The 27,647-nt window shown below is 41.1% G+C and overlaps 1 protein-coding gene across 1 annotated transcript in view; it reads left to right on the top strand.

Moving 5' to 3' along the window:
- The window catches only part of SKAP1 (src kinase associated phosphoprotein 1), a 345,184-nt gene that overhangs the window by 281,838 nt on the left and 35,699 nt on the right, over positions 1-27,647 (top strand). Inside the window, exons 10-11 of the mRNA XM_044444651.1 lie at positions 4,506-4,568; positions 9,209-9,321. Coding sequence (XP_044300586.1) covers positions 4,506-4,568; positions 9,209-9,321 — 176 coding nt within the window. The remainder of the gene's footprint in view (positions 1-4,505; positions 4,569-9,208; positions 9,322-27,647) is intronic.

Raw genomic sequence — 27,647 nt, 5'->3', positions numbered from 1 at the left:
GGTTTTACAATCAAGCCTGATTTATTTAGAAAAGATCTTTGGTGCCACTTTCCCGTCTAACAGTGGAGGCAGAGCAGGGCAAGGGGAACTGTTTCTGTGACCCTCCAACTTCAGATCCAATTCTGAATTCACAGAGGGACAGCCTGACCAGGTTTGCATTGATTTGAATGGAGAGCAAGAGACAGCTGTGTCCTAGACAAAGTGATGGTGTGGAGAAGCTTTGGCTTCCACAAAGTGCAGCACAGCAGACTGTCCAGCATGCTTTACAATAATCATACGATATCAGCAAAAGATCTGCCCTCATGGCTGACTGGCTTTGAATCTAGCCACTTGTCAGATGTCTGTTTTGTTAGCTGAAAATGAGAGCACCAGATGAACTGAATTTCATATTAGGAGCAGAATTCAGTATCCCAGAAGTCTCAGCTTTGATTTTTATTTTTTAAGAAAACAAGTTTCTAATCTGTAAAACTGCAAAATCAGGCTGACAATGCCCAGTAAAATTTTAGCAAGTGGATGAAACAAAACTTCTTTTAGTCAGGCTACACAGCTTCACTTTGCTCCTCCCTGTAACTAACCAAAGAAGATGTGTGAAATAACCATGGGTTTTGCTGAATTGCTGGATTTATTCAAACCATAGTTTAAAATCGGTGCTGCCTATACCTGTTTGGTTCATCTTAAAACTTTAGTTTAAGATGCACTTACGGTACATAAAGATGGATTCTCTTTCTCTAATCTAACCAAGATTAGGGCCCAAATCGGATGGCGCACTGGAGCAGAGCCACACAAGGGTGTGGATCAAGATTCTTTAAAGAGGCACTGCAATGATATTTTGGGCACTTGAGGCTACTGCCATGCCTCTTCATTCAGCACAGCTTCAGTCTACTCTGGTCATCAGCATTTTTGTGGCATTTTTAATGTATCGGTACTAAAACACTTTTTATTATTTTTTAAAAACTATTAACATATTTGCGCAATAACATTTACATAACAATAAACCTTACATGAAAAGCATTAAAGCACTGATTAAACAATTAAACACATTTTCTAGGCAGCACTATTTTAGTAACATCTATCAGTTTTATACACAAGACTTCACTGGGAAAAAAGTGCCTGAAACTGTTCACAAAGTACTGCTCAAATGGAAAAGCATTTTAGTACGATGTAAAATTTGCTTAAACAATAAACAAATGGCTAAGCAAGCATTGCCACTAACTTGTCACACCCACTACTGTGGACATAAAACAGCCTTTTTCCACCCTTTATTTTATTTATTTATTAAAAGCTTTTCTAACCCGTCCACTACAAGCGTCTTGGGACGGCTTGCACCCTTCTGCCTTTCAGATGTGTTGGACTACAATTTCCATAATGCCCCATCCAGACTTTTTAAAAAAATATATAATCCTGGTGTTGAAAGTCAACCACAATTTTGCATGTATCTTACACTAAAGCGAAGGAACAAATGGCTCAGTTGAGCTGAAAGTCAGCACTTTGGAAGCGCCTCCAGTTTTAAGTAGATCCTGAGGCTCCTGGTTTGAATCCTGGCACATACCCTGCCATGTAATAGGGAGAATATTTCAGCCACATATTTGAACTTGGTCAAGAATCCGGAGAAGAGAAGGAATGATACAATTCTTCATTGCTAATTCAAAGACAGCACAGCCAGCAAGCTCACCAAGTGGTTACATGACCCTGTGTTAAGATACCACTTGGAAAGTAGTTGTCTGCATCCGACCTCTGTTTTCTGTTAGTCTCTTAACCCTTGTTTCCTTCTAGAATCCTTTCTCCCTTTCTGCTAAGTCTGTCCTTCCGCCCACACATCCCCCTCTTCCCTCCCTTTTCCTCTTCCCGTGGCCTCCATCATCTCCTGACAGTGTGTTTCATTCATTGTCTTCTCTTTAGTGAGACCGGAGATACTTGTCAAAGCTCAGGAAGCTTTCCCGCTTGTGTTATGCTTATAAAGTGCCATGTAAATTTACGATGCTATAACAAGTGATTGCTATTACTGCCTTAAATAACAATTGATAGGTTTATGGGGCATGTTTTAAAATATTACCTCCCTCTGCTAGCAGGTGATAACCCATTTTCCCTTCCTTTTCTATATGTTAAACCTTGGTATATAGTTTGTTGTTGCCAGAGAGCAATGGAATGAAAGTGGATTCTAATGCTACCACACCATAGTGTTGCAACCAATAATCAGGGCCCATGAGGTTGTGATCACATCTGAAATCAGCTTCCCATATGGGCTGACCAGTTTGCAGGATAAATAACCAGGTTACATGAGAAGGAAATGTGACATTGAAGCCGAGTCAAACCATGTGAAACCACACTTCTGAAATAACATTTGATTTGGAATCATTTCATCCTAAGCATGTATGTGTACTGGTGGTGTCACTAATGGTGAGAAGAGAAAAAGGAGAAGTGGGACAGCAAGGCCCGCTCCATCAGTTGCCATTTAGTGCTTTCTCTCACCAAATTCTGTATTCCAACTGATTATTTTAAGAATTATTATGTAACTTTTGGAATTAGTTCCTGAGTTTTCTTGCTTTCCTCTCCACCCTTCCTTTGGTGTCATTTCTGTTGCATTGCAAGCCTGTGGCCAGGGGCTGCCTGGTTTTTATAGTTCCTGTACGAAGCTTCACAAATTTTGGGTACTTTATAAATGAATTATAATAAAAATAATACTTTCATTTATATAGCACTTTTGAGTCTTCAGAGTGCTTTACATACATTACCTCAGTTACTCATACAATAACACTATAATGTAGGTCAGTCGTATTGTAAATGGCAAAGTGAAGACAAATCATTTTAATAGCTGTCACAGTGAGATCTTTACCTACATTGCAAACCCACCTTCGTAGACTGCCTTGCACACATTTCTGTCTTGCAAGTCAAATGCTGAATCAGTTCTCAAACATGCCACTTTTATTGTGCATCCGGTTACTGATGTATGCTCATTACTGTATATGTGACACATGCAAATTTATGAAAATATGCACCCATCCTTTACCCCCAAAAACCCCAAAACAAAAATAACAAAAATAACAAACTTAAAATTGCAGGTTACTTGTGTTAGCGCTACTGGCATCAGCCAATAAACACCCAGTACACCTGATTTTTTCACTAACACACCAAACATTTGCAGAAGAATTTTTTCAGAACTCACTTTAGAGGTGCTTTGAGGCAGAGGACTCCTGGTGCTACCAGCCAAAAGACATTGTACAGCAATTCCTTTTTCCTCCTCCCCCTTTTTTTTTTGCAGGAGGGGGGACAAAAAGATGGAAGAAGCACTGAGAAAGCACTCAAGGGTTAAAAATGTAAGCTGTCATTGTCTGGAGCCACTCTTAACATTCTCTGAATAAAACAGGGCAATTGGACAATAAAGGCCTTGTCCCAACCATCCTAAGACAGAAAATAAGTGGGATTTCATATAGTCAAGCCACCATCTTTAAAATGTTGTTGTCGTTATTCGAGGTCAAATAAGGCTAATAATAGCTTTTTCTGAGAGTTGAAATGGTTTGAAAGAGGGTTTGCTTATTGTAGTATGCACAGTTATCCTGCTTTTACTCTATTAAGCAAGCTCTGAAAGTGATGCGTAACCTGTCTGATCAGAGGTAACAGTAGGCCAGGTGGGTATGTTCATACACCATGTGAATTGCACCTAACCTCTTTCAGTGTTCATGAAAAGTGTTGCCTACCTTCATCCATAAGAGCAAAAGGGGGGTTCTGTTAGGGTTTTTTTCCATTCCGAGTTCAGTCTTTTAACAACTGCACTGTATTAGATCTATGGAGCCATCACAGAGGGCTTTTTTTTTACATGTTGTCCCAGTGATAGCTGCGTATACATTGTCTGAGGGTGTGTATGTGTGTGCTGTTGAACAGGAGAGGTGCCCCTCCCACTCCAACTTCAGGGTTACCTCAAATGTTGTAACATTCCTATAAATAAGGAGTACTGAGTAAGCATACACACCATTCTTTTCTTTCTCTTTTCCTTTTGTGTGGTGATCTCACTTGTGGCTGTTCGACTGCTTATATATAATAACCAAACACTGGAATATTATATACAAGTAACCTTCCCTAATCTGATGCCGTCCTGATGGTTTGGACCTCAGATTCAGGGAGTTGTAATCCAACACATCTAGAGGGTACCAAGTTGAGAAAGTCTATGTTCAATTATCAGCTAAGCTGGGTATGATGCTGGTGATCAATAACCAGGATCTCCTGTAGTGTTCTTGGCATGGGGATGGTAGGGGTGGTGGGGGTACTCTTTCACCAAAGGAACAAATGAATTTGAAAGAAGCTGTCTGAACCAGGGGCTACCAACTTGTGAGCCTTAATGTTTCTTAAAGTAAATGGTTTTCAGTGAGGATTGGTATCCACAAGTATTTGTATTTGCGTCTCTGATAATGTTTAGATTTTTCTTGCATGTAAAATCCAGATTATAATGAGGCACAATTACCTTGCTAGCAGAGATGGCTAGATTTTATTTATTTCTTGTTTCACTTTAGATGAGGATCTTGACTTGCTGGCTCCAAACAACAGAGAAGCTGCTGGAACTATAGAGGAGACAGGTAAAAGTTCTATGCACGGTACAGTTGGCAAAATGTCCATTTAGGCTCAGGTTCAAATCTCCAGTCAGAATTGCATGACATTTGATGGCTAACCTGGATTTGCTGCTTTATGCTAACATGGAGTGGTCCTCAGGGATATTTCTTTTGCTTTCTCCCTAACACTAAGAACCACAAGCAACTGACAGTGGTTGGTTGAAATTGGCATCAATACAACTTTCATTAAATCTAGATCCTAATCCTATCCTGATGGCTTTTAGCTTTCTGTTTTTGAAGGTTTTTTGGACTAAGAAGTATTATCCTACCTGGCATTATTTCTTTCTAAAAAAAGAAAGAAAATAAAACAATAAAGGGTCCCTTCTCTTTCCAATAATTACTAGCTTTTTGTTCTTATTAAAGTGTGTGTTCAGACACATTAAAGAATAACTATGCCCTTTCTCCAGTATCCTCAAAAGAACATCTGTGTTATTTGGCAAGTTGCAGATATTTTTACATTTAATCAATCAATTAAAACCCAAATAATTAATCATCTAAAAGCATGTGTTTGATCAATTGGCAGCCCTATTGGCTTCTTCCTGGATGGAGATAGGGTTGAAAAATTCTCCGTAGGCACAGCTAAGGAAGATGGTATGTATAGACCTGGATCAGTAGTTGAATGCATTGCCAAGAATACCAAAAATTATTCCAGAGAAGGCAAGTCCTTTTATCCGGAGGGACACCTTCAGACTTATTGGAGGAAGACAGTTCTAGGCAGTGCATATTTTGTTCTGGGCCTCATAAGGTAATTAAAAAAATATTTGCCGTTAAGCAAAACCATTTCTTACATGTCCCTAAAAATCAAAGAAGATGACCAGCCCTGATGAAGTCAGTGGGACAACACATTTTTTTTTTCTCATCCATTACATAAATAAAGCTAATCAAACTGATACAGACTTTCTGAATTGCCAAAAAGAAATCTGGCTTGGCGTAGGGCTTAAACATAAAAAAGAAAGTTGTAAACTCCACTGCATACCTAAATTTATGGTGTTTTAAGATTGATAGATTGTTGCCTGATTTAGCATCCCTTTGTTGACTTCTCCCCACTGTCCTTGCCCCAAGTGTATGAATATGATGAATCCCCCTCCTTCCCTGACCTCTCAGTGTTCAGGAAACAGGTACCAGAAAGCCTTTGAGGAGGAGCCAGGCTCATAAAACGCAGGCAACAGAAGGGTGGAGGGGAAAGAGCAGTCAGAGTGTGAAGAAAGCAGAAGAGGAAGAGCTTGTGAAAAGGAAAGGGTGGGGGAAAGAAGGTGGCTGGACAACCACTGAAAACCAAAGGGAAAGTGGAAGGAGAGTCATAGCTGCCCGTGCCAAAAGGAAGAGAGAGCAGGGGAAGGTCTTGTGGCTGGAAAGCTGACCTCCTCAATCACTGCATGCAGCTGCCACTCATGGGGAGCCTGTCTTTCCAGAGCCTTCATTCCCACCCTTGCCTTTTCCTTAGGAATTCAGGCCTTGCAGGAGCTGAGCGGAAAGCCTGTTTCCTGGACCTAGCCTTGTTCCACCTTGTCCTACCCCACCCACCCACCTGAATCGCTCCTTTGCCAGAATGGGTGAACCCAGTTCAGGAAAGAAGCACTTAGGTGGGGCTGCTTTGACTTCCTGTGGTTCTGGGTGTTGCCTTTTGCATATAGCACAGGAAACAGCATGCAAGTAAACTATGGTTCACCAAGGCCATTAAAATAGTACTCCCATTCCCAGTCTCTGGTGGACAGGGATAAGATTTTTAGTGGCTCCACCACCAACCCATTAAATTGGCCTGGACAAAGCTTGTTAAAGACACTATTGTAAGACTTCATTTATACCAAAAGAGATATTGGGGCTCATACCTGAGGTGCATGGCGATAGGCTATGGTTAGCTCTGTCATAAAGGAAATGTACTTTTCACATGCTCAGAGGTGACTTGCTCTGTATTATTGTTTCATATGCTCTATGGCTAAATGTCAACCTTGAAAATAGTTCTTGAAGCACAGCTTCCTTAAAATAACTCTGTATTGTTGGTGGGTGCTTGGGTTTTTCTCTATAACATTGTTTATTTAAATGATGTTAATGTTTTCTATTATGCTTTTATTGTTTTATTTATTATATTAATGTAAATCACCATATGTGAAGGGAAGGGACTATATATGTAAATTAAATTATTTATTTTATTTAAAACTGTTATATGCCGTCCCTTATGCATGGCATCTCATTATAAATTATTATAATCATATCTTGTTATTTTTTCTTCCCAACATTTCCATACCTATGCTTTCCTTAAGATGCAGCTCTTAAATATTTAGCAGTTCAGATTTGACAAAATTCATCTTTTTTAAGTTGCAAAAGAGCTATTTTAGGGAACTCTACTTTGGTCTAGACTAGAGTCTCCACTTAATTTTTTTGTGTGTGGCTCAGGCTGTGGAATTTAACTAGCTTGCTTCTGAGTTTTACATAAAACAACATTCAAGGCCATTTTGGAGGCTCCTGTACATGTAAAACACTCAAATTTTGAGGGAGGTCTTTTCATTCCATCCAACTACCTTTTACTCTTGGCCTTTTCCCACACTAGTTGCTTACTTTAAAATTGGTATCTTTCTTCTTCTAAGTTTTTAATGGACAATGCAGATGACAACATTGTCAGATTGTTGCTTTTCAATGTTTTCTGTACTGTTTCCTCCCATTTTTGCTTACTTTTTTCCCTACTTAAAATGCAGTTGTAGCACCAGCCTATCTACATAGTAATGCACTACTGGGTCATTTTATAACAATTTCACCTTTAATTAGAAGCTTCCTCTGTGCTGCATCTGTCTCTGAAAAAGCTCCTGTTTAGTATAGTGGTAGCATTGCTGCTCCTTAATTGGCCTTTAATTTATTGGTTCTTGTTCCCCATAAGAGACTTTCATTACTGAAGTTACTTTTTGTTTTTTGTTTTTTTGCAGTGCTATTTTGTTACATTAAGAAGTAGAAACCAAAAACTAAATAATCAATCAATAATCTCTTTTGTGAGAAAAGGAACTAAATAATCAAGAAGCCATACTGTGGCCTTACTGAACAGAAAGCAACTGGAGAAAGAGGATGCAAAGAGGAAGCTTCTAATTAAAGTTGCAGGAGATAGTTGTTGGACTGCAGTGCCTCAGCTACACTAAATTAACTTAGTATGGAAGCAACCATGGAAAACTTTGCTTAATTGACATTTATAGTGTTAGGGAAATCACAACACTGAAATTTGCTTCTGGTTCCCAGGTCCTTATTCAGCACAGACCTGCATTGTCAGGCTGACTAGGGAGCTGACATTTATACACTACAATGTGAGCTTCCAGCTATTCCAAATGATACACATCACACCCATTTATTAAGAACTGCAATCCTGCCACATAGTATTAGTGGGGTATATTAGCAGTGATTGACATGGCAGTGTCACACTTGGGAGTGACTTGGAACAAAATGAAGCATTATGCTGGAGATGATTCTGGGCTTTGGAGACAATCAAATCAATCCTGACAGTGTATGATTTAAAGTATCGCAAAACTCATTTCGGCATGCAGATACAAGTAAGCTGTATTCAAGTTGCTCAAGTAGCTCTGTGTTGCATAAGGAACTGGGAACAGGAGCCATGTTCAGCCTCCTGAGTAAAGCCTGAAATAATATGAAGCTGACCAGGATAAATCTGACAGTGGGGTAGTGGTGGTGAGATTAAAATTAAAAACAGAAGGGAGGAAAACTAGTGTGACTCTGAACTATTCATGGTTGCCTAGTGATAAGCCCCATGCCTGCTTCTCTCTTTAGAACAGAAGTTCTGAGCCCTGTGCAATTTTTTAATTTTCTACATGAGCTTCGTAACTCTCTTCCCAGTTTTGTACATGAACTCTTGCTCCCTTTTCAATATCTCACACAAAAGAAGCAGACCTACTTTCTTTCACGTACTATTGCTGAGATGCGGGCTCTCCCTGCTCTGCCATTACCCATTTCATCAAATGTTTCTTGCATATTTAGGTAATGTAAAACTGGCTACACTAATCCAGACGGTTTCTTAATGTGATGTCCCTTACCCCCAATTCAGAGTGGGCTTTTCCTCCCTTCATGTGTGCCTCCTACTCTATAAGACAGCTCAGGCACCATTAGTGGCAATGAGTTTGTGCTAAATTTTGGGCAAAATGCATTAAAAACTGGTTTAAATAACATGCTTTTCTTCAGTGCTGTCCTACCACAAAAACCAGTGCTATGTTATGAAAACTGCAAGCCTTATAGAAATCAAGCCACTGCAAAGGGTTATATCTGGTAAACTTACCCATTGGTGAATCTGGGGTAGGGAACAGACCTCACCATGGCCATCTTATGAAAACCAGAGGCCATAGCAAGGTCTTCATTAGCCTCTTTGCTAATTCAAACAGCTTCTGTAACTTGAGTCAGGAAAAAGAAACAAGCAAGCAAGCAAACAAGTGCAGGGTCAAGTACAGATATTATCAAATATTCTGCAATGTTTTGTGAACTACCCAGAGAGTTTCGACTATTGGGCAGTACAAGGATGTGATTGATTAAGTAAACCTTTCCATGAACCAGCTGAATGGGCAATGGTATGAGAAGCTCTGCTGTACTCTTTTCCTTACCCCCTCTCTCTTTGGTTCTAGAAAAGGTCCTAAGATGCTACTCAAATTACTATCAAGGTCTATGGGACTGTACTGGTGGCCACCAAGATGAGTTATCCTTCCAGCGGGGTGATCTGATATATATCGTCAGCAAGGTATGTTTGAGATACAGTTCTGGTACCATAGCTTCTGGCCCTTTCCACTCTTCCAAAGGAAAGAAGGAAACTTGTCTGATGTTAAGGATTCATCTCAAAATTGTGGGGAGGGAAGGTGTGACTTTGGCTTTTCTTCATGATCAGTCAAACTGTGACCCAAGCTGCTTTTATTATTATTTAAGTGTGTTTTTGATGACAATTGTGTGATACCATGACTGCATGTAAGACACCTCTTTCCTACCCACTTACTAGCTTTACTGTGGGGGAAGCAAACTTGCTGTCTAAGTGATACTGTCCTGCTGTTGATTGAAAATTCCAAATAAATTTGCAATCCAGGACAGGAAAAGGGGAATGCACAGAATGCTCGGTTTTTGTATGACAGGTAGGAAAAAAGCAGCTTTGCTGGTGTTGCCACTTGCTTATTTTAACATCACTCAATAAATATTGCTACATTGGAGTTTAGGTCAGGTGGGTGAGGGAAGGAAGGTGCTAAGTGTGACTGTGTAAGTGCTGAGATTCTTTCTTTGTCATGATCATTACAAATAAACAAATGTGTCAATGATGTGAATGGTAGGTTTATTAAGGATGCCAAGGAAGAAAAATGCTCTGGGGCAGCTTTCCCCTTCTAAGTGCCCCCCACCCCCCAATCTGTTGAACTAGAACTTTCATTATGGCCAGCCATCTTGGGCATAGGCCAGGCTTGGGCTGATCTAAACTACAGTCTAACATTTCTGCAGGGTGCCTGGTTTGTAGAGGTTACTTTAGGAAGTGTTTGCAGTTCACATAAATGAATTGTGAAGTGGTCCACTGGTGTAGCTGGTCTCTTCCATCAGTTGAGCCTCTTCCCTACAATATTTCCTAGGAAACTCTGAAACCTATCAGGTTCCTATCATAAGTGGGCACTGGCTCCTTGACAAATGACTCAATGGGCCATTCGCATGTCACACCTATCTACCCTGGTTAGAAGTGGCTTATGGAATAAGATGTAAACCCTACGTGAGTTGGTTGTTCTGCCAACAAGCCGTGTGGCACCCATCAAACAACTAAGCTCATGATGGGTTGTTTGCCATTTTCTTCCCCTTCCTTCCCCTTTGATTCTCCTGCAGTCATCCCAGGGGATATTGCAGCAGAACCTATTCATCTCTCTCCTCCTCACCACAAGCAGGAGCTATTTTCAGCTCACTGCATTTATCCCTTTTTCTTTCAGAGATTGTGAAAGCCAGGTTGATAGTAGCATTCATGTTCCCAGTTTTGACAGCCCCATCTCTTTTCACATGCAAAGTTCACCCTTTGACAGCTAACAAGAAAAGGCAAAGGGAAAATGTATTTGGTCTCTCTTTGGGGCAATGTCCAAGGTTGGTACCTGCCACACCTTGCTGACAGGTATCCCCCAGGACGTTGCACCAACCAAGGCTTCAGATTCCCATTCGTGCACAACTGTGAACTAATTGGCACTTTGAAGGTGTTGTCTGTGACTGTAGAAACAGGGATCATGAAAACCAACTCTCAAGCCATCTCTTGCAATCTCAGGGGGGGAAAGGGAGGGAAAGGTGGTGCGGGGAGCCACATTGATCTGCGGCAAGGAGGAAAGCACATCAATGACAGCTTCCCCCAAGTGCTGCTGCCACTAGCAGTTGACTGGACTTATTTGGCAAAAGAGACACAGGATTTTCGCTGTTCTTGCCAAGTGGCTTGGTAGCTGATTCCTGACACTCATAAGGGGGTGGGGGCAGTCACCCAATTTAAACTAACATTACAATTCACTGTAGGTATAACAACCCCTAGAACAATCTATGGATTTTCAGGTGGCTTATTGCTCTTGAACAAGCTACCCTTGAGGAATTGGTCTGAGTTCACATAACACGACAACTCATCACATGGGTGGCAGCCTATCATGGGGTAAGAAGCCACAATGGCTGGCCATGTTGTATGAACCCAATAGATGTGGAAAAGTTCTCTGAAGCTAGAAAATGTTGAAGACTGTAGACCTAAGCAATTATCACTCCATGTCTTTGTCTCTCTTTGCCCATCCCTGCTCATACATCCACCCCATCTCCCTCCTACCCGACCCAGAAAGTTGCTTTTAGAAACTCTTCCTTCTTTTCAGGTTGACTTGCTGCACAGTGGAGTTTGTCGCAGTAATAGGCTGACCGTGTGTGTAATCACTCAGGAATTGCAAGGGTAATTGAGCTGCTTGGTCAGGTGTGATGTAGGGGTGCAGGGAACACAGAAGTGCAGGGTGAGGGAGTGTGGTGATGTGAAGTACTCTGCCACAAATGTGCAGCTGAATGAATTGGCTGATTTATAAATCTGCAGGTGAACACATTGGCCTAAGCAAGATGCAGCTTCAAGCAGTCCAATTTCAGGACCCAGAAAGATTAACTGTCTGGTATAGTCAAAACCAGGCAAGACTCAACATGCAAGGCAGTGATCAGGGAAAGGGAAAGTCAAGTTGAGCCATTGTCCGGCCTGAGAAGCAAGCCCTGTAACTAGGGCAGGGATGTATCACCTCTTTGACCCTGAGAGCCACATCAGGTGTTTGCTGCAGCGGGGAGCACACTGGACACTGATTCATGCTTGCATACACTCACACGCATCACAAACTCAGGCATGCACGCACACACATGTATGCACGTGTTGAAACTCATGTCCCTACTTACACAGGCAGACACACCCCACAAAGACAAACTGTTTCCCTGACTCTAACACAAAACTTTTGCTTGCTAGCACCTGTAAGGGAAATAGTTTCCTTAGGAGCTTAGGACAACTTGGGGCTAAGATATATAACTCAGTACTTTGCTTTTTCTACCCTCAGTCAACCTCTGAGATCATTTGAGGCAACATTATTAGCCATTCCATGATTAGCAGTGTTGACAAATAGCAGATAGAAGCTGGCCTTCTCAGTAGTGGCACCCACCCTATCTAACACACATGTTATTCAAGAGGAAAAAAGTGTGTCAGGCTTTAAATGCCTCTTGAAGACTTATTTGCTTACCTAGGTTTTCCCTGATCTGTAATGGCTTATAGCACTGCTCCATCTTACAGTTTTCTTGTAATATTTTATGGGTTTTGTTTTTCTTGATTCTTCACTTTTAATATGTTGATTTTGTTCTGTTTATGTATGTGTATTGTGAAATACTTAAGTATCTTAAGACAGGCATGTATGTGCAGTGCATGACCTATAAGCCACATGTGGCCCTTACTGCCCCTCAATAGTGTAAAAACAAATAAGGAAGAATGGTCTCCAGGCAGCCATTTGGACCCTTTTTTACACTTTTAGGACAATGAAAAAGCTCAAAGTTAGTTTGCAAATAAGCTAGCTCTGCTTCTTTTGACACTGCACAGCTTGTCCGGACACTTTGCATTGGGCATGGAGGGGTGTGGGTGGCAAAATGGCCCCTGGACTTTACAAAGCAGCCTACCATTAAGCACCATGAAAGTAGTGTGCATGCAGCAATAAAGCATAGTAATCTGCCTGATGCTCAGTCCTTCTAGCCCAGTACTGTTGACATTGACTGGTAGCAGCTCTCCCAAGATTTAGGTAAGAGTTTTGCTGGCTTTATCTTTAGATGCTGGGGATTAAACCTGGAACTGTCTGCATATAAAGTAGGTGCTCTACCACTGATCTACGGGCATTTTCTTTCTCAAGAGAGATTGAAGATGAGGGTTCCCTGCATCTAGCAAAGAAATTCTGAACAGGGTCCCCACAACTCTGTAGGCTGCACTGAAGGTTTCCCGTGACACACAGGCAGTGGATTGTGGACCTCTAGTTGCCTGAGTGTGTGGCCACGCTTGATGAACCCCCACAGAAGAGGCACCATCTACTGATACATCTATTAGATGGATCCTCAAATTATCTGAAGCGCAGTGTTTTCCAGTCAAATCAGTTCACATATTAATCTGTAACTAAGAACTCAAGTGTAGAGTTGTTTATATCATCTATGCCTCAGCTCTCATATGTTTGCACATTTTAGCTGATTTTGAATGAGTGCATTACAAATGGTGATTGGTGGAGCACCTGGTGACCCAGGTATTCATGGATTCGTTTCAGAACACAACCAACATCCATCTGCTACATCTCAGCTGATGTGATGGAGATATGAATGAGAATACCATTGTTAAAGAACTGGTCATTGAGACAGAGAGTACAGAAACTGGGCTTTTTAAGAGAAAGGCCTTTCACTCAAATTAATCTTATACAAATATATCTATTTTAAAATCATCTGTGAGATAATATGAATTCTTTTTCCTCCTCATTTTCAAGGAGGCAGCTGCTGTTTCTGTTGCTACTGTTTCTACTTCCCTTTCCCTGGGTTCCACAGAACTTGCCACCCCATTGGTAATCTTTAGCATTCATCATTTGTGCAGTACCATTAAGATTTCTAATAATTTCTTTCAGCGTTTGTGTATCTAATCCTTTCAAATAATTCAGTAGCAGTTTCTTGGCAGTTCTGTACCCCTCCATTGATTAACTATGTATTCCAGAGCATTTTGTTTTCCAAAATACACTATTTCAGATATTTTTTCAAATGTATTTTAAGCTCTTCCATATACCAATTTGTCTACAATTTTCCAACAGAAAGTCATGTTTTACTGTGTAGATATGGCAGCTCTGTACGTGAAGAAGCATTCATAATTCAGTGATGTCTTTTGCTTGCTTACTTTCACTTGCCATGTGAGAATATGACCTGATTTTAACTTCCTTCAGTGGCTTCAGATGAGGGCGCCACCACAACTTCCTCAAGTGTATCCAATTGGTCCTCAGTGTCTTCCTTTCGTAAATTACTTTGCGTGGCAACAGAACTAGCCTATGACACCCAAGAAACTGAGGCTGAATAAAGCTTGGCAGAATGGGGGTGGGGACAGTTGCAAAGCAGGAGGGGTGGGAGAGGGAGAGGGAAAGGTGTTTGAAAAGCCTGTTCACTCAGCTGCATTTTAATTTCCTTTTCAATCTTGTCCCAATTAATTTTGCAGAATTAATCTCGCCGAAGCAAGCATAGCAGTGGCGCAGAGGCTGGCTTGCTTTTCCTTTTTTTTTCCCCTTAAAGTCGCTGTGCCTTGAACATGAAATAGTAGCTAATATAAAAATCCATCTGGTGTTGTTTGGAATGCATGCCGTCTGCTGCTAAGGTCCTGTCTGACATTTCATGCATCAGCCGTGGGGAGATGTGATTTTGGGGCGGGGGGAGGTTTGCTGGCTGAAATTCAACCTCAAGCTGGAAAGACCCATCTAATCGTGCCACTGAGGCAAGGGGAACTGACTTCATAAACCTCTTACATTTATTCTTAAATTGTTTTGGGGGGAAGGTAGCTGCTTCTTCAGGATTATACATAATGCCAATCAGGAATGTAACAAGGGTCCCAACTGCCCCCAACATTCAAAATCATCATCAGTTTTATTAAATGTAAACACCAGTCAACAATCTTAAATTGTTTAAAGATTCTTTTGGAAAAACTCCAGTTCTGTGTGACATAATGAGATTTTTTTCCCACCACTTATACCCCTGGGCTGTTTCACACAATCCATAGTAGGAAATCCAAGTTTGCCTCAAAGTATACACTTAACAAGAACATAACAAGAACCATGCTGGATCAGAGCAAAGTCTGTCTAGTCCAGCATTTTGTGCGCACAGTGGCCAACGAGCTGCCCGCAGAAAGCCCACAAGTAGGGCAAGACAAGGAGCCTCAGGGCCAAATTACAGGATATACACAAAAGCATGTAATAGTTGCCTGGTGACTCTTTTTTTAATGAGAAGTCCGCAACGGGAGAGGCCAATTGGAGGCGCTAAAACCTTCCCACACCCACTGCCTCCCTACTCCAACTTGTAACTCCTTTCAGCTTTTCCTGTCGAAAAAGTGCTTTTTGGTTAGTGTCAAATGCAGTTGCATGTAGTATGTATTTGGTCTTCATCATATTCATACTTTGCATTTTTAAAATTCACTTGAAAAAGCAATGCAGGTGTGCACTTAATGTGTGACGCAGTCCTAATAGTACATATCTTTGGCTGCTTTTTGAGGTAGGGGAAATGTGGCTTTAAAAATGGTCATCCATCTTTACCAAATTGGACTTTTTCAACATGCCTAGTTATCTCAGCAGTTGAACTGAGGATTTTTATGCAAAAAACAAAGTATAAAGGAAGTGAATTTGGCAGGCAGTTCACATTTCTGCCTTGAATTTCTCAACAGAGTAATATATCAACAATTTTTATTTTATTTTATTTTATTTTATTTTATTTTGAAAGCTTCTATGCCGCCCCATTCACCGAAGCCTCGGGGCGGCTCACAACAATAAATAAATAATAACAATATAAAAACAATATAATTGGAGACGTCATGGCCAAAGATGTAAAATGAATAAATAATATTAGCAATTAAAATGACGTTTAAATAAAAAGGTCTTCACCTGGCGCCCAAAAACAAATAATGACGGCGCCAGGCAGACCTCTCTGGGGAGCGCATTCCATAGATTGGGCACCACTGCAGAGAAAGCCCTTGTCCGAGTACTTACCCTCCTAATATCCTTCACGGAGGGTTCCCGGAGAAGGGCCTCTCCCACTGATCTCAAGGGGAGGGCGGGCACATATGGACGTAAGCGCTCCTTTAGGTAACCAGAACCCAAGCCGTTAAGGGCTTTATAGGTCATAACCAACACCTTGAATTGGGCCCGGACTTCAATGGGGAGCCAGTGAAGCTGACGGAGAACTGGAGTCATGTGAACATAACGCCCAGTCCCCGTCAGCAGCCTGGCAGCTCTATTTTGAACCAATTGAAGTATCCGGACCGTCTTCAAGGGCAGCCCCATGTAGAGTGCGTTACAGAAGTCAAGTCGGGAAGTCACCAGCACGTGTGTCACTGTCGCCAGGCAGTCGTTCTCCAGGTAGGGATGCAGCTGATGGACCAGCCGAAGCTGAAAGAAAGTGCTCCTCGCCACCGCTGTCACCTGAGCTTCCAGTGAAAGCTCTGGGTCAAGGAGCACTCAATACATCAAACAATACATCAAAATGTGATTTAATTTTTAAATTATTATCCAAAGCAAAATTTAAGAGCATTTCGTTTAATTCAGATATTCAAATCATACAGGTTTGCTGAATTTTATTTCATTTCAGCTCTATGTAGAAGATGTCACTTTTCAATATTGTTAATGTGAGAATGAGATAGAAAGTGACATACTATTCAGGGTCACCATATGTCAAAGACAACTGGATGGCACATAACAATAGCAACATTCTGGGAGTCAGTGAAGATTTTTCTTAATCTACAGATGTGGGAAATTCAAATTCAAACACCAATGTAAGCACAAATGTACCTGAAACTTGCAACAGTTCTTAAATAACTGTGCAGAAGTTCAAAATTTTTGGAAGAAATTTGAACTTCTGGAGGTGACAGATTTAAATTTGTGAGTAGAGAATAGTGTGAATCTGGGTTATCTTGATCCATGACTTAGGTGTTCACAACACCGGTCAACAACTGTAATTCCTCTCATTCTATAGAAAACAATTATGTGAAGTAGCCTTAAGAGTCATGTAAGGGTCTCATCACCACAGAGTCATCACTGCAGAGCTTCCACCTGCTGACATGTTGGGATTGGATAGCTCAAGGCTACTTCACTTTTTCTGGGGCCACAGGTTTTTTATGCTCATGTAAAAACATGAGTTTGATCTACTGAGCCTTTGATTGAAGTAGTTCCAGAACTGAACCTGGTAATTCCTGGCCATGCCTGAATGCTGTGAATGTGAGAGTGGTGGGAGGGAAAGGGGAGAGAAGAACCAAGTACACGTTATAGCAAGCAAATGTAGAAAATGTCATCTTAAAGTAGTCTGAGGCCAATGTATTTAAGACTTAATGTTCTGTTGCTATCTTAAGTTGGTTTGTTGTAAAACCTGTCCATCATATGAATATCAGGCCTGTGCTGCTTTGCAGTGGAAGTGATTTCATTCACATTCTATCTGGCCGCCAAGCTTCCCTGTGAAAATGGTTTAAACCCCACACCATAAACATGCTTATTGCAATGCTACCTGTGTTCTGTCATCAAGGATGTTCTCTGTGACTGTCCTGCTTATATGGGATTGCTTTCCATTTGAGGCATCTTCACTTTCTGGGAACATGAACCAGAGGATGCTATTGTGCTCATGCCCTACTTGTGGGCTTTTTATAGGAATCTGGTTGGCTGCTGTGGCCACAGACTGCTGGACTACGGAGGCCTTGAGTCTAATCAAGCAAAGATGTTTTGTTCTGTTTCAGTTCTTTAATTAGATTTCAGGAAGGCTTTGGGCTCTTTTAAAGTCAGGGGAAGGTGGAATTACCTCCTCCGGGGATGCAGTTCTAAGTGCAAGAATCCATGACTTGGTGCTGGAGCACTTTCAATCTATAGGACCCTGTATGGCATTAGTAGTCAGTGCTGAGAAAAGCCTCTTGTCTAAGGGTTGCCACCATGAGGCTTAAAGTGACTTATGCTTCCTCTCCGTTCATACTGTTGTTATAAAACTTTCCTTTGACTAAGTTGCCTCTCTTTGATTTTCTTCTTTACATTGGGTTCTGTGGGACTTATTTCAAGGAACTGCTTAGGATTTCAAAATACTAAAACATTCTGCAAATGTTCACATATTCCCAAGTATGTCTTTGCAAGCTGAAAGGCTAGGAAATTGATGTTTAAAGAAAATAAAATTCTTCCCCCAGCACCAAATTCCACACTTCAGGACTATAACCATCCCTACAGAAAGCAGTACTAATGCCATTTGAACTTACTTTACCTCTTCTTCTCCAGGCACAGGCAGGCATACCCTCACACTTGCCTTCCCTCACCCTGCACCAAAGGAGAGCATGATATGCCCTCGACACCAGCCAACTCTTGTGTGGGTGAGATGAAAGGTGCGTTTCCTCCTTGTGCATAACCAGCTTGCCTCTCATAAACTGCAGCCTTGATCTAGCAGCTCCTGGCATTCTTGCCTGGCACAGTCTTCAGGGTCTGAGGCTTACATTGCCAGCCCCCAGGATAGGTGTAGCCTGCAGGTGTTTGAGTGCTGCCAGGAGGTCTGTGTGACAGGATGTCATGTGCTCTGTAAATTCCAGGCCTTTCTCTCTCTCTCTCTCTTTTAATAATGCTGTTCATCTCCTTTTTACTGTCATGGTTTCAGCATTAAAACCTGGGCTGTCTTATTGAGCACAGCAAAGCTAGAGGCTTTTCAGTGATCAACATACCTCTGGTGCCACAGATAATGCTGTTCTGGAACTCCTCACTAGCACCATTAACAGTGGTTACGCTCAACAACTTGAGCCAGCTTGTAGCCTCAGGTGCTTTTAAACGACACTCGGGGCTTGTAGCAAGCCTTGCCACTGTTGGCGTCGGGCTTGGCCTTAGTGCTACCAGATGTCCCTACATTTTCTTTTTAAGAATTACCCCTCATTCTTCTCTTTAGCATTTATTTAGCAGCAGCAATGTGCCAAGTGCTATGTTTTACAGAAAACCAATGTGGCATGGTCTCTGTCCCCAAGTGGCTTCCATTCGACAATTCTAGGTTCTCATACTTCCACAGAAGAATAGTTAGATATGTTGCTGTTGTTAAAGGTGCTCTGCAATCACATAGATACCAGAACCTCATAGCAAAGAGTATGATTAAGAAAGGACCCAATGGAGAGTTCTTCTTACCATCAGCAACCTAGTCCAAAGCTGTGAGGTTGATGGGTCAGATAGACAGTGACTTGAACAAAGCAATCTGACAATCCTTGTGACTAAAGATCTTTCTGAATACCACATGCAAAAAAATGTGTAGCCAAGCCCAAATCAAGATTTTTAATTGGAAATCTAGATGGAAGAAATGCCAGTTGATGGGGTGGGGCAGTGGTTGATGGGACAGTGTGAAAGTTTTTTTCTCTTTTGTTTGTTTAATTATGCATGTGCAGTGGAGGAAACAAAAGAATAGTTTGGAAACATGTGCAAGATGCAGATGTGTTCGTGAGAGTGCAAAGATAGGTTATAGTTCTCTCCAATGTATACTTGGTTGCATATCTTTGTTCATCGCCAAGGAATGTGTGAAATAAATTTTAGGTGATGTGTTGTTCTCATGCTCAGAGTTGAGTGATTAGCATATAGTAATCAGGAAGGAGTTTTCATCTCAACTCAAGTTGGCTAGTAACTCTGAAGATTGTATTTGGACTGTCCCTGGAGCATCATCAGATTTCTGCTGTGCCACTAATACACTCACTGGAACTGTGGTATGCAGTAGCTCAGACTGGATGATCTGTGGCAAGGTAGAGACTGATACGTAGGGAATTTGATGGTAGGCAGATGGACTTTTACCCCTCTTACCTTCTTAGGGCGTAATAAAGAGCACACCAAAAGATACTTGTTTGAGTTGCTCTGGCTCCAGACATTTTCTCCCCATGTTCTAAATTTTAGGGTTCTTCCTTCAACCAATTGCCCAACACCCCAAGAACGCAGGGAGCAGCTTCTTTCAGCACACTGATCCAGCAAACACCATCAGTATATGGAAACTATTTTCTCATTAAGTTGCCCACTCCGGTGTATCAAAAGAAGGTGCACGGACGAAAATGCACACAGATCTGCATGCCTTTTTGCTAGGGATTTCTATGGATGCCCAAATTTCTATGGTGGGCATTCTTTCGCATTTAATGCAACAATATGTGCGCAGTCCTCAATGGATCAGCAATAGGTAAAACAGCACTGTTGTGCTTGCATTGCTCAGTGGTCCCTCTCTCAGCTGCATGTTTCCAAAATCACTTAAATAATGGCACTGTTCAGTTATCATACATCAGAGAATCTGATGTTTATATTTGGATCCTTATTTTAGTAGAACAGAACTCTCCCCCCCCCTCCCCTAGTTGAAAGTGTTAAGCAGCCCTTTAAAAATACATATTCCAACATAGTTATTTCTCTCTGTTGCTTTAAAGTGCAGTTTTATTTCCACAGACCCTGGAGTGAAAGGAGGAGGTGGGCGACATCTAGTGGTCTTTATATGCTAGTGCAAGGAGGGAGTAGCTAGCGCCTTTGATCTAAGGAGGAAGATGTGAGGAAGAACAGTTAGATGACGCTACGAACCTTGATTTCATCTTAGGCCATTTTTGCAAGTGGCACTTAAATCCACATATCATTCCTCCTCTCTCCCCTCCCTGCCTCGTTCCACTCTTAACAAGCTGCATTGCAATGACGAAGGATGCAGTGGTGACTGGGGGGTGCTATTTTTGCTTCCATTAATAACCCCCACGGGGACAGGAGACTATAGAATCGGAAAAGGCCTGGGAATAGAATCTGAGGTCAGCTAGAAGGCAACGGTCATACACCGGTCAAATTCAGGCTTAAGGCTATTTCCCCACCTCATACCCCCCCCCCCCAACAAAAAGCTTCCCCCTCCATCTCCACCCTCAGACAAGAACCAGCCATCCAGAAACAAACCCCTGGACAATTCATTCCTCCCACATAATTTTCTTCTGTATGAGGACAGAAAGGTTACATGGGGCAGAATAGGGTGAGGTGGAGGCTAAGGGTAGAATGGTGTGATTCTGCCCCTCTAATTACCCATTGCTGCCCAATAACTGTGCCATTCCAAAATGAATGTATCTATAGTCATGTTAGTACCAAGGTTTGTTGTTGTTTTTCACTCTTACCCATATCATTCTAAATTCTGTTGTGTGTGTTTTTCCCATGCCAGGTTTTAGTGGGTGGGTTGGCTCTCTTCTGAAATATGTGATCTTCTTTCAGAACTTAGTATTTTCCTCTTGCCCCCTTCCCAAATTCCTAGGATATACGCTTGTCAGTGAGAATGGGTTCTGTTGTTTGCACCACACTCACAGATAAACCATTCCCTTGTCCTCTCTAGTAACTGATCCAGAAGACAAGCACTCCTACCTGATTCTGCACTTTAATTGATGTGGGCTTGATCCTGCACTGCACTCATGACTGTACTCCAAATAATGGGAAATCCCATCTTTTATCATTGTAATTCCCCTGCTTAAAAGGTGTAAAGCAATATTGAAAATATAGGTACTTAAGAATCACATGCAGCTTCCTTTGCTTAATTCACAGTTAGCATTAGAATCTTTCAGTCTCAACTACACTGGACTGTAGTCATGAGCATTCAAAGGATGGGCAAAGGAGGTGGAATGATACAGCACGCACACATGTGCGTGCATGCACAAACACAGAGAGAGAGAGAGAGAGAGAGAGAGAGAGAGAGAGAGAGAGAGAGAGAGCAATATTCTGTATTAATTAATGTGGAAGAGTACCACCTCTGGTTCTGTAACTCAACTACTAATGTGAACTGGAATCCCCACTTCACCCATAAGCAGGCACTGAAAGGCTGGGAGAAAATTCACCCCTCTTAGGACCCTGATTGTAACTGTAACAGAGAACTTAATGCTGCTAAATCAAATTGCATTCTGTGATACTGAGGTATGAACCCTGGATGAGAGTTAGTGGTGGTCGTACCCCAAGACAGTCAGAAAGTCGAGTTTGATTCTCATTAAGAGTGGCAGAGTGGTAAATGGACAGATCTGACCCACTGGAAAATTCTGCTGCACAGGCCCCTCACCTCAGAGGAGCTGAGCAAAAGAGTATTTCATCTCAGTGAGACTTATTGTGCAGAAAAACTTCCCAGGAGACTGTTCTATGTGTTAATTGCTGGGAGGAGGGTGCCACTCATATTTGCCATTCCTGCCTTGTGGACACCTGGTTTAGCCTGTTTTCACCTTCCCAAGTTGAAAGTCTGAGCAGGACTGGAGGTTTAGAATTTAGAAAAGCAACCCTTGTCTAAAGCCAACACACTTGCCTCCTTCTTTCTGAGAGGAAATAAAAAAATTCTTATTCCATAGCTGATTTTACCTGAATGAGGCTATGCCCATTATCTTGGCAGGTATCATTGAACCTACTTTTATTATTATCTGTCTTGTAATGAACATCTGCATAGCACAGTATTATCTGGGCCTTGAGCTGTTCATTACTTTCATGGGCCTCCTTTAATTTAAAGGGTTCTTTTTTATTCCAGAGTATCACAAACCCTTATTCAATATAATAAATTGCCCTTATTTCTATCAACCTAGTTCCAAAAAGTCCCTTTATTTTGATATGGAAACCTAAATGATCCCCAGAGCAAATTAGAGATAGGCAAACATGTGCGGGATTTTCTTGGTGTTTTCTGTTGGATATTTATATATAATATATATGAACATGTGTTTGCATGTGTGCAGTTCACCCACCCTGTTTATTTTTTGCAGAAATATATCATGGGTGTTGTTAAAGGCTTCGTTCTTTGACAGAGGTAATAATAAATACACTGCTAAAGACAGTAGTTTAATTCCTTATACCTTCCAATCCAGCACAGAATAAACTCCATTCATTGCTGAGTAATTTTTTACCACATAAATCTTTAAAACGAACCGTTGTAGGCTGTTGAGGTTGAAATATTGCAAATTTATTAGTTATGCCTGTGTCGTAGTGGGTTCGGTGCGTTTCCATTCGAATATATTATCAGGGAAATTTGTGTCTTTAAATGTGACGGTCCTTTCATTTTCCAAAGGCAGGTTTATAACAAGGAGCTCTTGGTGAAAACCAACTCTGCCTTTATTAGACAAAGATTTAGTTCTAAACACTTTGCTAATCTGCTCAGGTTGGCTATAGAAAGGACAAGGTGATGCTTCAAAGTGGCACCTTATTTAAAATTGGCAATGGAACACTTTTATTCTAAACATTACTAATTATTGAAGGATGCCAATTATTTCTTAGGAAGATGCTAAGAAGGAAATGTTTCTGCTTATGTTGCAGAAACATAAGATCTGTTTAAATACGAATTTCAGAAATTTATCTCAGCACAATCCTTAACCAGAATAATCACACAATTGCTTGGCAATTTCTTTCTTTCCTCCCTTCTTTCAATTATTACTGTGCAGCAATTTGGACAATAGGGAAAAATGGGTAAATCCAATTACATTCCTGCCAAAAAAGAAACAAAAATCCTTATAACTTCTTTAATATTTATTTGTAATATGCCAAAGCTAGATGATGACAACAACATAGTTTCTCACAAAATTTGTTATGCTTTAAATACATACACACACACACACACAATCTCCTGGGGCGTCAAAATATAAATATGCATTGTCATTTAATTTGGCTGTGATAAAGAATTTAAAAAGAACAACAACAACTGTGGAAATCACTGTTCATTTAGAGAGCAGGAGATAATTATAAAACCATTTCCCAATTCCGTGCGAGACGGGAGTAACATTTAAAAACCCGATTGATGTCGGTAACATTTAAAGTGGTCGGTGCCACAAAATGTCACATACAGCCTTGGCTTTTCATTAGGGGAGAAACAGATAGATTGATGGGATCGGGGCTTACATTTCTGGGAATAAAATAAGTTTGCCTTAGCCCCATAACTCCTTTCAAGTTTCCCGATGTGGCCAAAGGGGAGGGGGGTGGAAGGGGCAGCAGGGAGTAGAGAACTTGCTCTCACTCTATTTGTAGGGATCAAAAATGAAATTTGTAAGAACTTCCAGGGGTTGCTATTGTGTTAGTGTGGTAACGAATCAACAGTTTAAAAAATGGGGGAAAAAAGCTACCTATTAAACGCTACACAAAAGAGACAAAATCCCACAGCCCTTGGAACTATCATTCATAAGAAGCCGGGTTTGAAAGATAAGAGTCACACACACAATTAATATTCAAGCATTTCCCATCAAAGGACTTCTTCCTGCTATCAGAGAATCCTCAGAAGAGAGAGCACTATAGACTCATATAACATTGGCCTTTCTTTTTCTTTCCTTCCTTTCTTTTCCTTTACCTTTTTTTTTTCTTTTTTCCATGCCTGCTCCATCTGTAAATGAACAAACATCTTGATTTTATGGCTCTTTTCTTTGTTAAACTGAGAAATGGAGGGTGAGGAACAAAAAAGAAGAAAGAAAAAAAGATGTGAGCAGACAAAACAAAACAGACCCCAAAAGATGATGATATTGAAAGCCTAAGTAACACTTTAATTCCACATTCATTTACGCTTTAGCGATGAAGTTGTCACAAGCCATAATGCAGTATTTAATTAAAGTAGCGCAAACGGATCTAGATATGTCCTGCGGTTGCTATCTCCAAATTATAGCTTGTGCCGTCCCTGGCTGTATTTATGAAACGGCAGTTTCGAAGGTGCAGCTGAGCTGATATAGAAAGTAAACATTTAAACCATTGCTGTCCAAAAAAGAAGAGATTTTCTTTTTCTGCTCTGTTTCCTCCCTCTCCCCTCCCCAAATTCTCATTGAGTTCTCCTTTGTGCAACTGAAGCATCTTGACTTTCTCAGGGGAAAAGGAAGGATGGCATCCAATTTTTGGTTCCCTCCATTCAACCTGAAGAGCCCTGGAAAATGTGATGATGATACCTCTTGTTGTAGACAGTTTCTTGTCATGTGCCTGGATGTAAGAGAAGAACATCTAAGGGTGCCTCCAAATGGATTATCATGAACAATAAGCCAAGCAGGAGGTGTCCTGGAGAGCAGCAAGCAGCTTATTGTCTAAGACACATGTCCTATAGTTTCCATGCATGGTGAGCGAACCATGCCCCTGTAGTTTCTGAAGTCTTCTATACGGGTAATCCACAGAGATCAGAAGCACTGAATATCTGGACCAGCTCTCCAATGTTTCTGCTAGGCTCTGCTTGCAGCTGAAGGAGAGGCAAGCAGATTGCTCAGAGCTGTTTCTGTCCATACTTGTGTGCTGGTGTCCGTGTCTGAACCTTCATATCTCTTGCAAAACAAAAGAGCACCTGCATTTTGGCCTGCAAAGTTCAGGTCACTTCCAACATAATATTGTCATGGAGGAAAAGCAGAACGGGAAAATCCATGATTTTGGTTCCATGAGCCAAATACTTAATTTTTCTCACTGCTACCTCCACCAAGGGTTTCAGGCTAGTAAGTTGAGATGACTTAGGCAGCTTTGCACAGGGCAGGCATTCCAAGTTGTTGGGGCAATAGATTTTGTCACTTCTGTGATCCTGTAATCTAAGATCTAAACATGCTCTTTTGCCATGCAAGAACTGATGCCAAAATCAAGAGCATGAGCAAGCTGTTATTTTCATGAAGGGTGTTGTCAAGTATAAGGAACCACATATGATCCAACCATCTTTGTTTCCTGCTCATTGGTCCTGAAATGTACTTTACTTTTAGCATTTCTTCAATGCTGTTAATGTAAGTTTCCAGTATTCTCCCTCAGCATTCAGCTCTCACATTAGTTTCTCTGTAAGTAAAATCTCTGAGCAAGAATGTGTACATGCACATCTTGTCTTTAGGGCATTTGCATGTTGATTTGTATTCAACAAATGCAGAGCCACTGTGCAGTGCCGTTTCCCACATGTCATCACTGTGTTATGGTTTGCATGGCTGATAACCTACTGCATGACTGTAGGTTCTCTGCAGTTGCTTCCAGAGTAAGTGTTGGTTTCAAGTATAGTCAAAGAACCATTGAAATACCTGGGACTTAACTTAGTCATAACCAGCTCAGGTCCCTTTGATTCAGAGGGTCTGCTATAAATACAGTTGGATCCAACTGTGTTTACTTTTGGATATCTATACTTTATTCATTTATTTTTTATGGGACATCTATAGGATGTAATCATCTAGTTATCAATCTCTTCTGTTTTTCCCATATTTCTCCCATATTTCTTCAAACTGCAGAAAATCTGACTTTTGGGGAAAGAATAGAACAGCAGCTCAATCTTTGCAAGTGTAGATTGCCATGGCACTTCTCTTTCATCCTTTTAAAGGGTTTTCATTTTGACATATTCATTAATATATTGCACAGTTGAGCCTATTGCCCCCCATCTACTTTGGTGAACCTTCACTGTTACCTTTCCCCAGCAGTGCCATTTTATCAACATTTTCTTTGTTTGTTTATCTGAACTTTTAATTTGCACTAAAATGCCCTTTTGCCTGTGCTTAAATAAATACTGAAATATTTATGCAATAGCACTTAAATAAAAAAAAGTGCTTTAGCAAAGTTTTTAAAAAATTCATTACAAACAAGCAAGCATTGCTCTGCCTTTTTAAAATGTTGCAGTTTTAGCATTACTGTTCTCACCCCACCCCAATGTTTCAATTTGCCTGGAAGTAATTCCACATTAGTGTGTTAAGTTTATTTTTTTAAGTCCTTTGGTGGAAATTTAAAAATACAGATAGAAACAAAAGAAATGAGGTGCTCAAATGAACTGCCCCTTTTTCTGCCAGTGTCATTATTGTGAAGCACTAATATGGACAGAATGTAGTAAAATGTTAATGCACGGAGAAGTGTTATCCCTAGCTAACAAAGTGTGCAAAGTCCATTACAATTCTACATGAAGAGCAATGATTGGGTTCCGCTAGGAGGTGCTATTACGGAAACCTCCCTAGTATATCTTCAACCTAAAGAGTAAACATCCTTTTGGATTTCAAGTTGGTGGAAGACAGGGTATTGAAGAGGAAGTAAATTTAACAGAAAACTGCTAGGAAACCTCCTTCATAAGTGTGTCATAATCGGTGGAGAGAGGAGGCCTTGGACTTGATGTGAGAATTGGGGTGTTACAATATGTACCGATATTTGCTTGTGAGATGCTTGAGGATGTAGGACACTAACTTTTCCTTCTCCTCCACTCCTAGCAACTCTAGTAAGTTTATTCCAAGGATGGGCAAGTTGCAGTCCTCCACATGTTATTGCACTACAGGTACCATCAGCCCTAGCCAGCATAGCCAGTGGTGACTGCAATTGGAGCTGCAGCTGAACAACATCTAGAGAGCCACAAACTGGCCACCCCTGCTTTATTCCTTCCTGGTTTTTTGGAGAGGGAGGGGAGTCCAAGTTCCACTTAGCTAACTACAGAGCAATGATCATACTGTTTTCCGTGCTGTGGTTACAACAAAGACCACTTAGATGGCCTTTGGGCTTGTTCAGCGGACAGTAAGTCCAAACAGACACACACACACACACCCCCCCCAAGCTAACTTTCTTAGGAAGATTCAGTATGCTAAACCCAGTCCTGTATATATGTCCTTGACAGGCAGATTGTTTCTTGCCATGCTTGTATTCAGAAAGTCAGAAACACAGAAGCTATTTAAAAGCTTACTCCATGGTGGCTTTAACTAGAAATCCACAACCCCCACCTTCATAATTCAAAGCCCAAGATTATCAGCTCGACTTTCTGGATGTCTCATACACTACAGGCTCCATAACTACAGAGTGGAATGAGGAGGTAGAGTCCTGATGGGTTTCAAGGACTGCACCACTTTAGACTTTGTGAGAAGACATGAATGCTTGCAAAAACCTGTGCAAGTAGAAAATTAACACAAATATTATTACATTG

The sequence above is a fragment of the Varanus komodoensis genome, unplaced genomic scaffold (assembly GCF_004798865.1).
Source record: "Varanus komodoensis strain SLA01 unplaced genomic scaffold, ASM479886v1 scaffold45, whole genome shotgun sequence".
Lineage (NCBI taxonomy): Eukaryota > Metazoa > Chordata > Lepidosauria > Squamata > Varanidae > Varanus > Varanus komodoensis.
The sequence above is the reverse complement of the archived record's forward strand: the minus strand, read 5'-3'. Positions and strand labels throughout refer to the sequence as shown.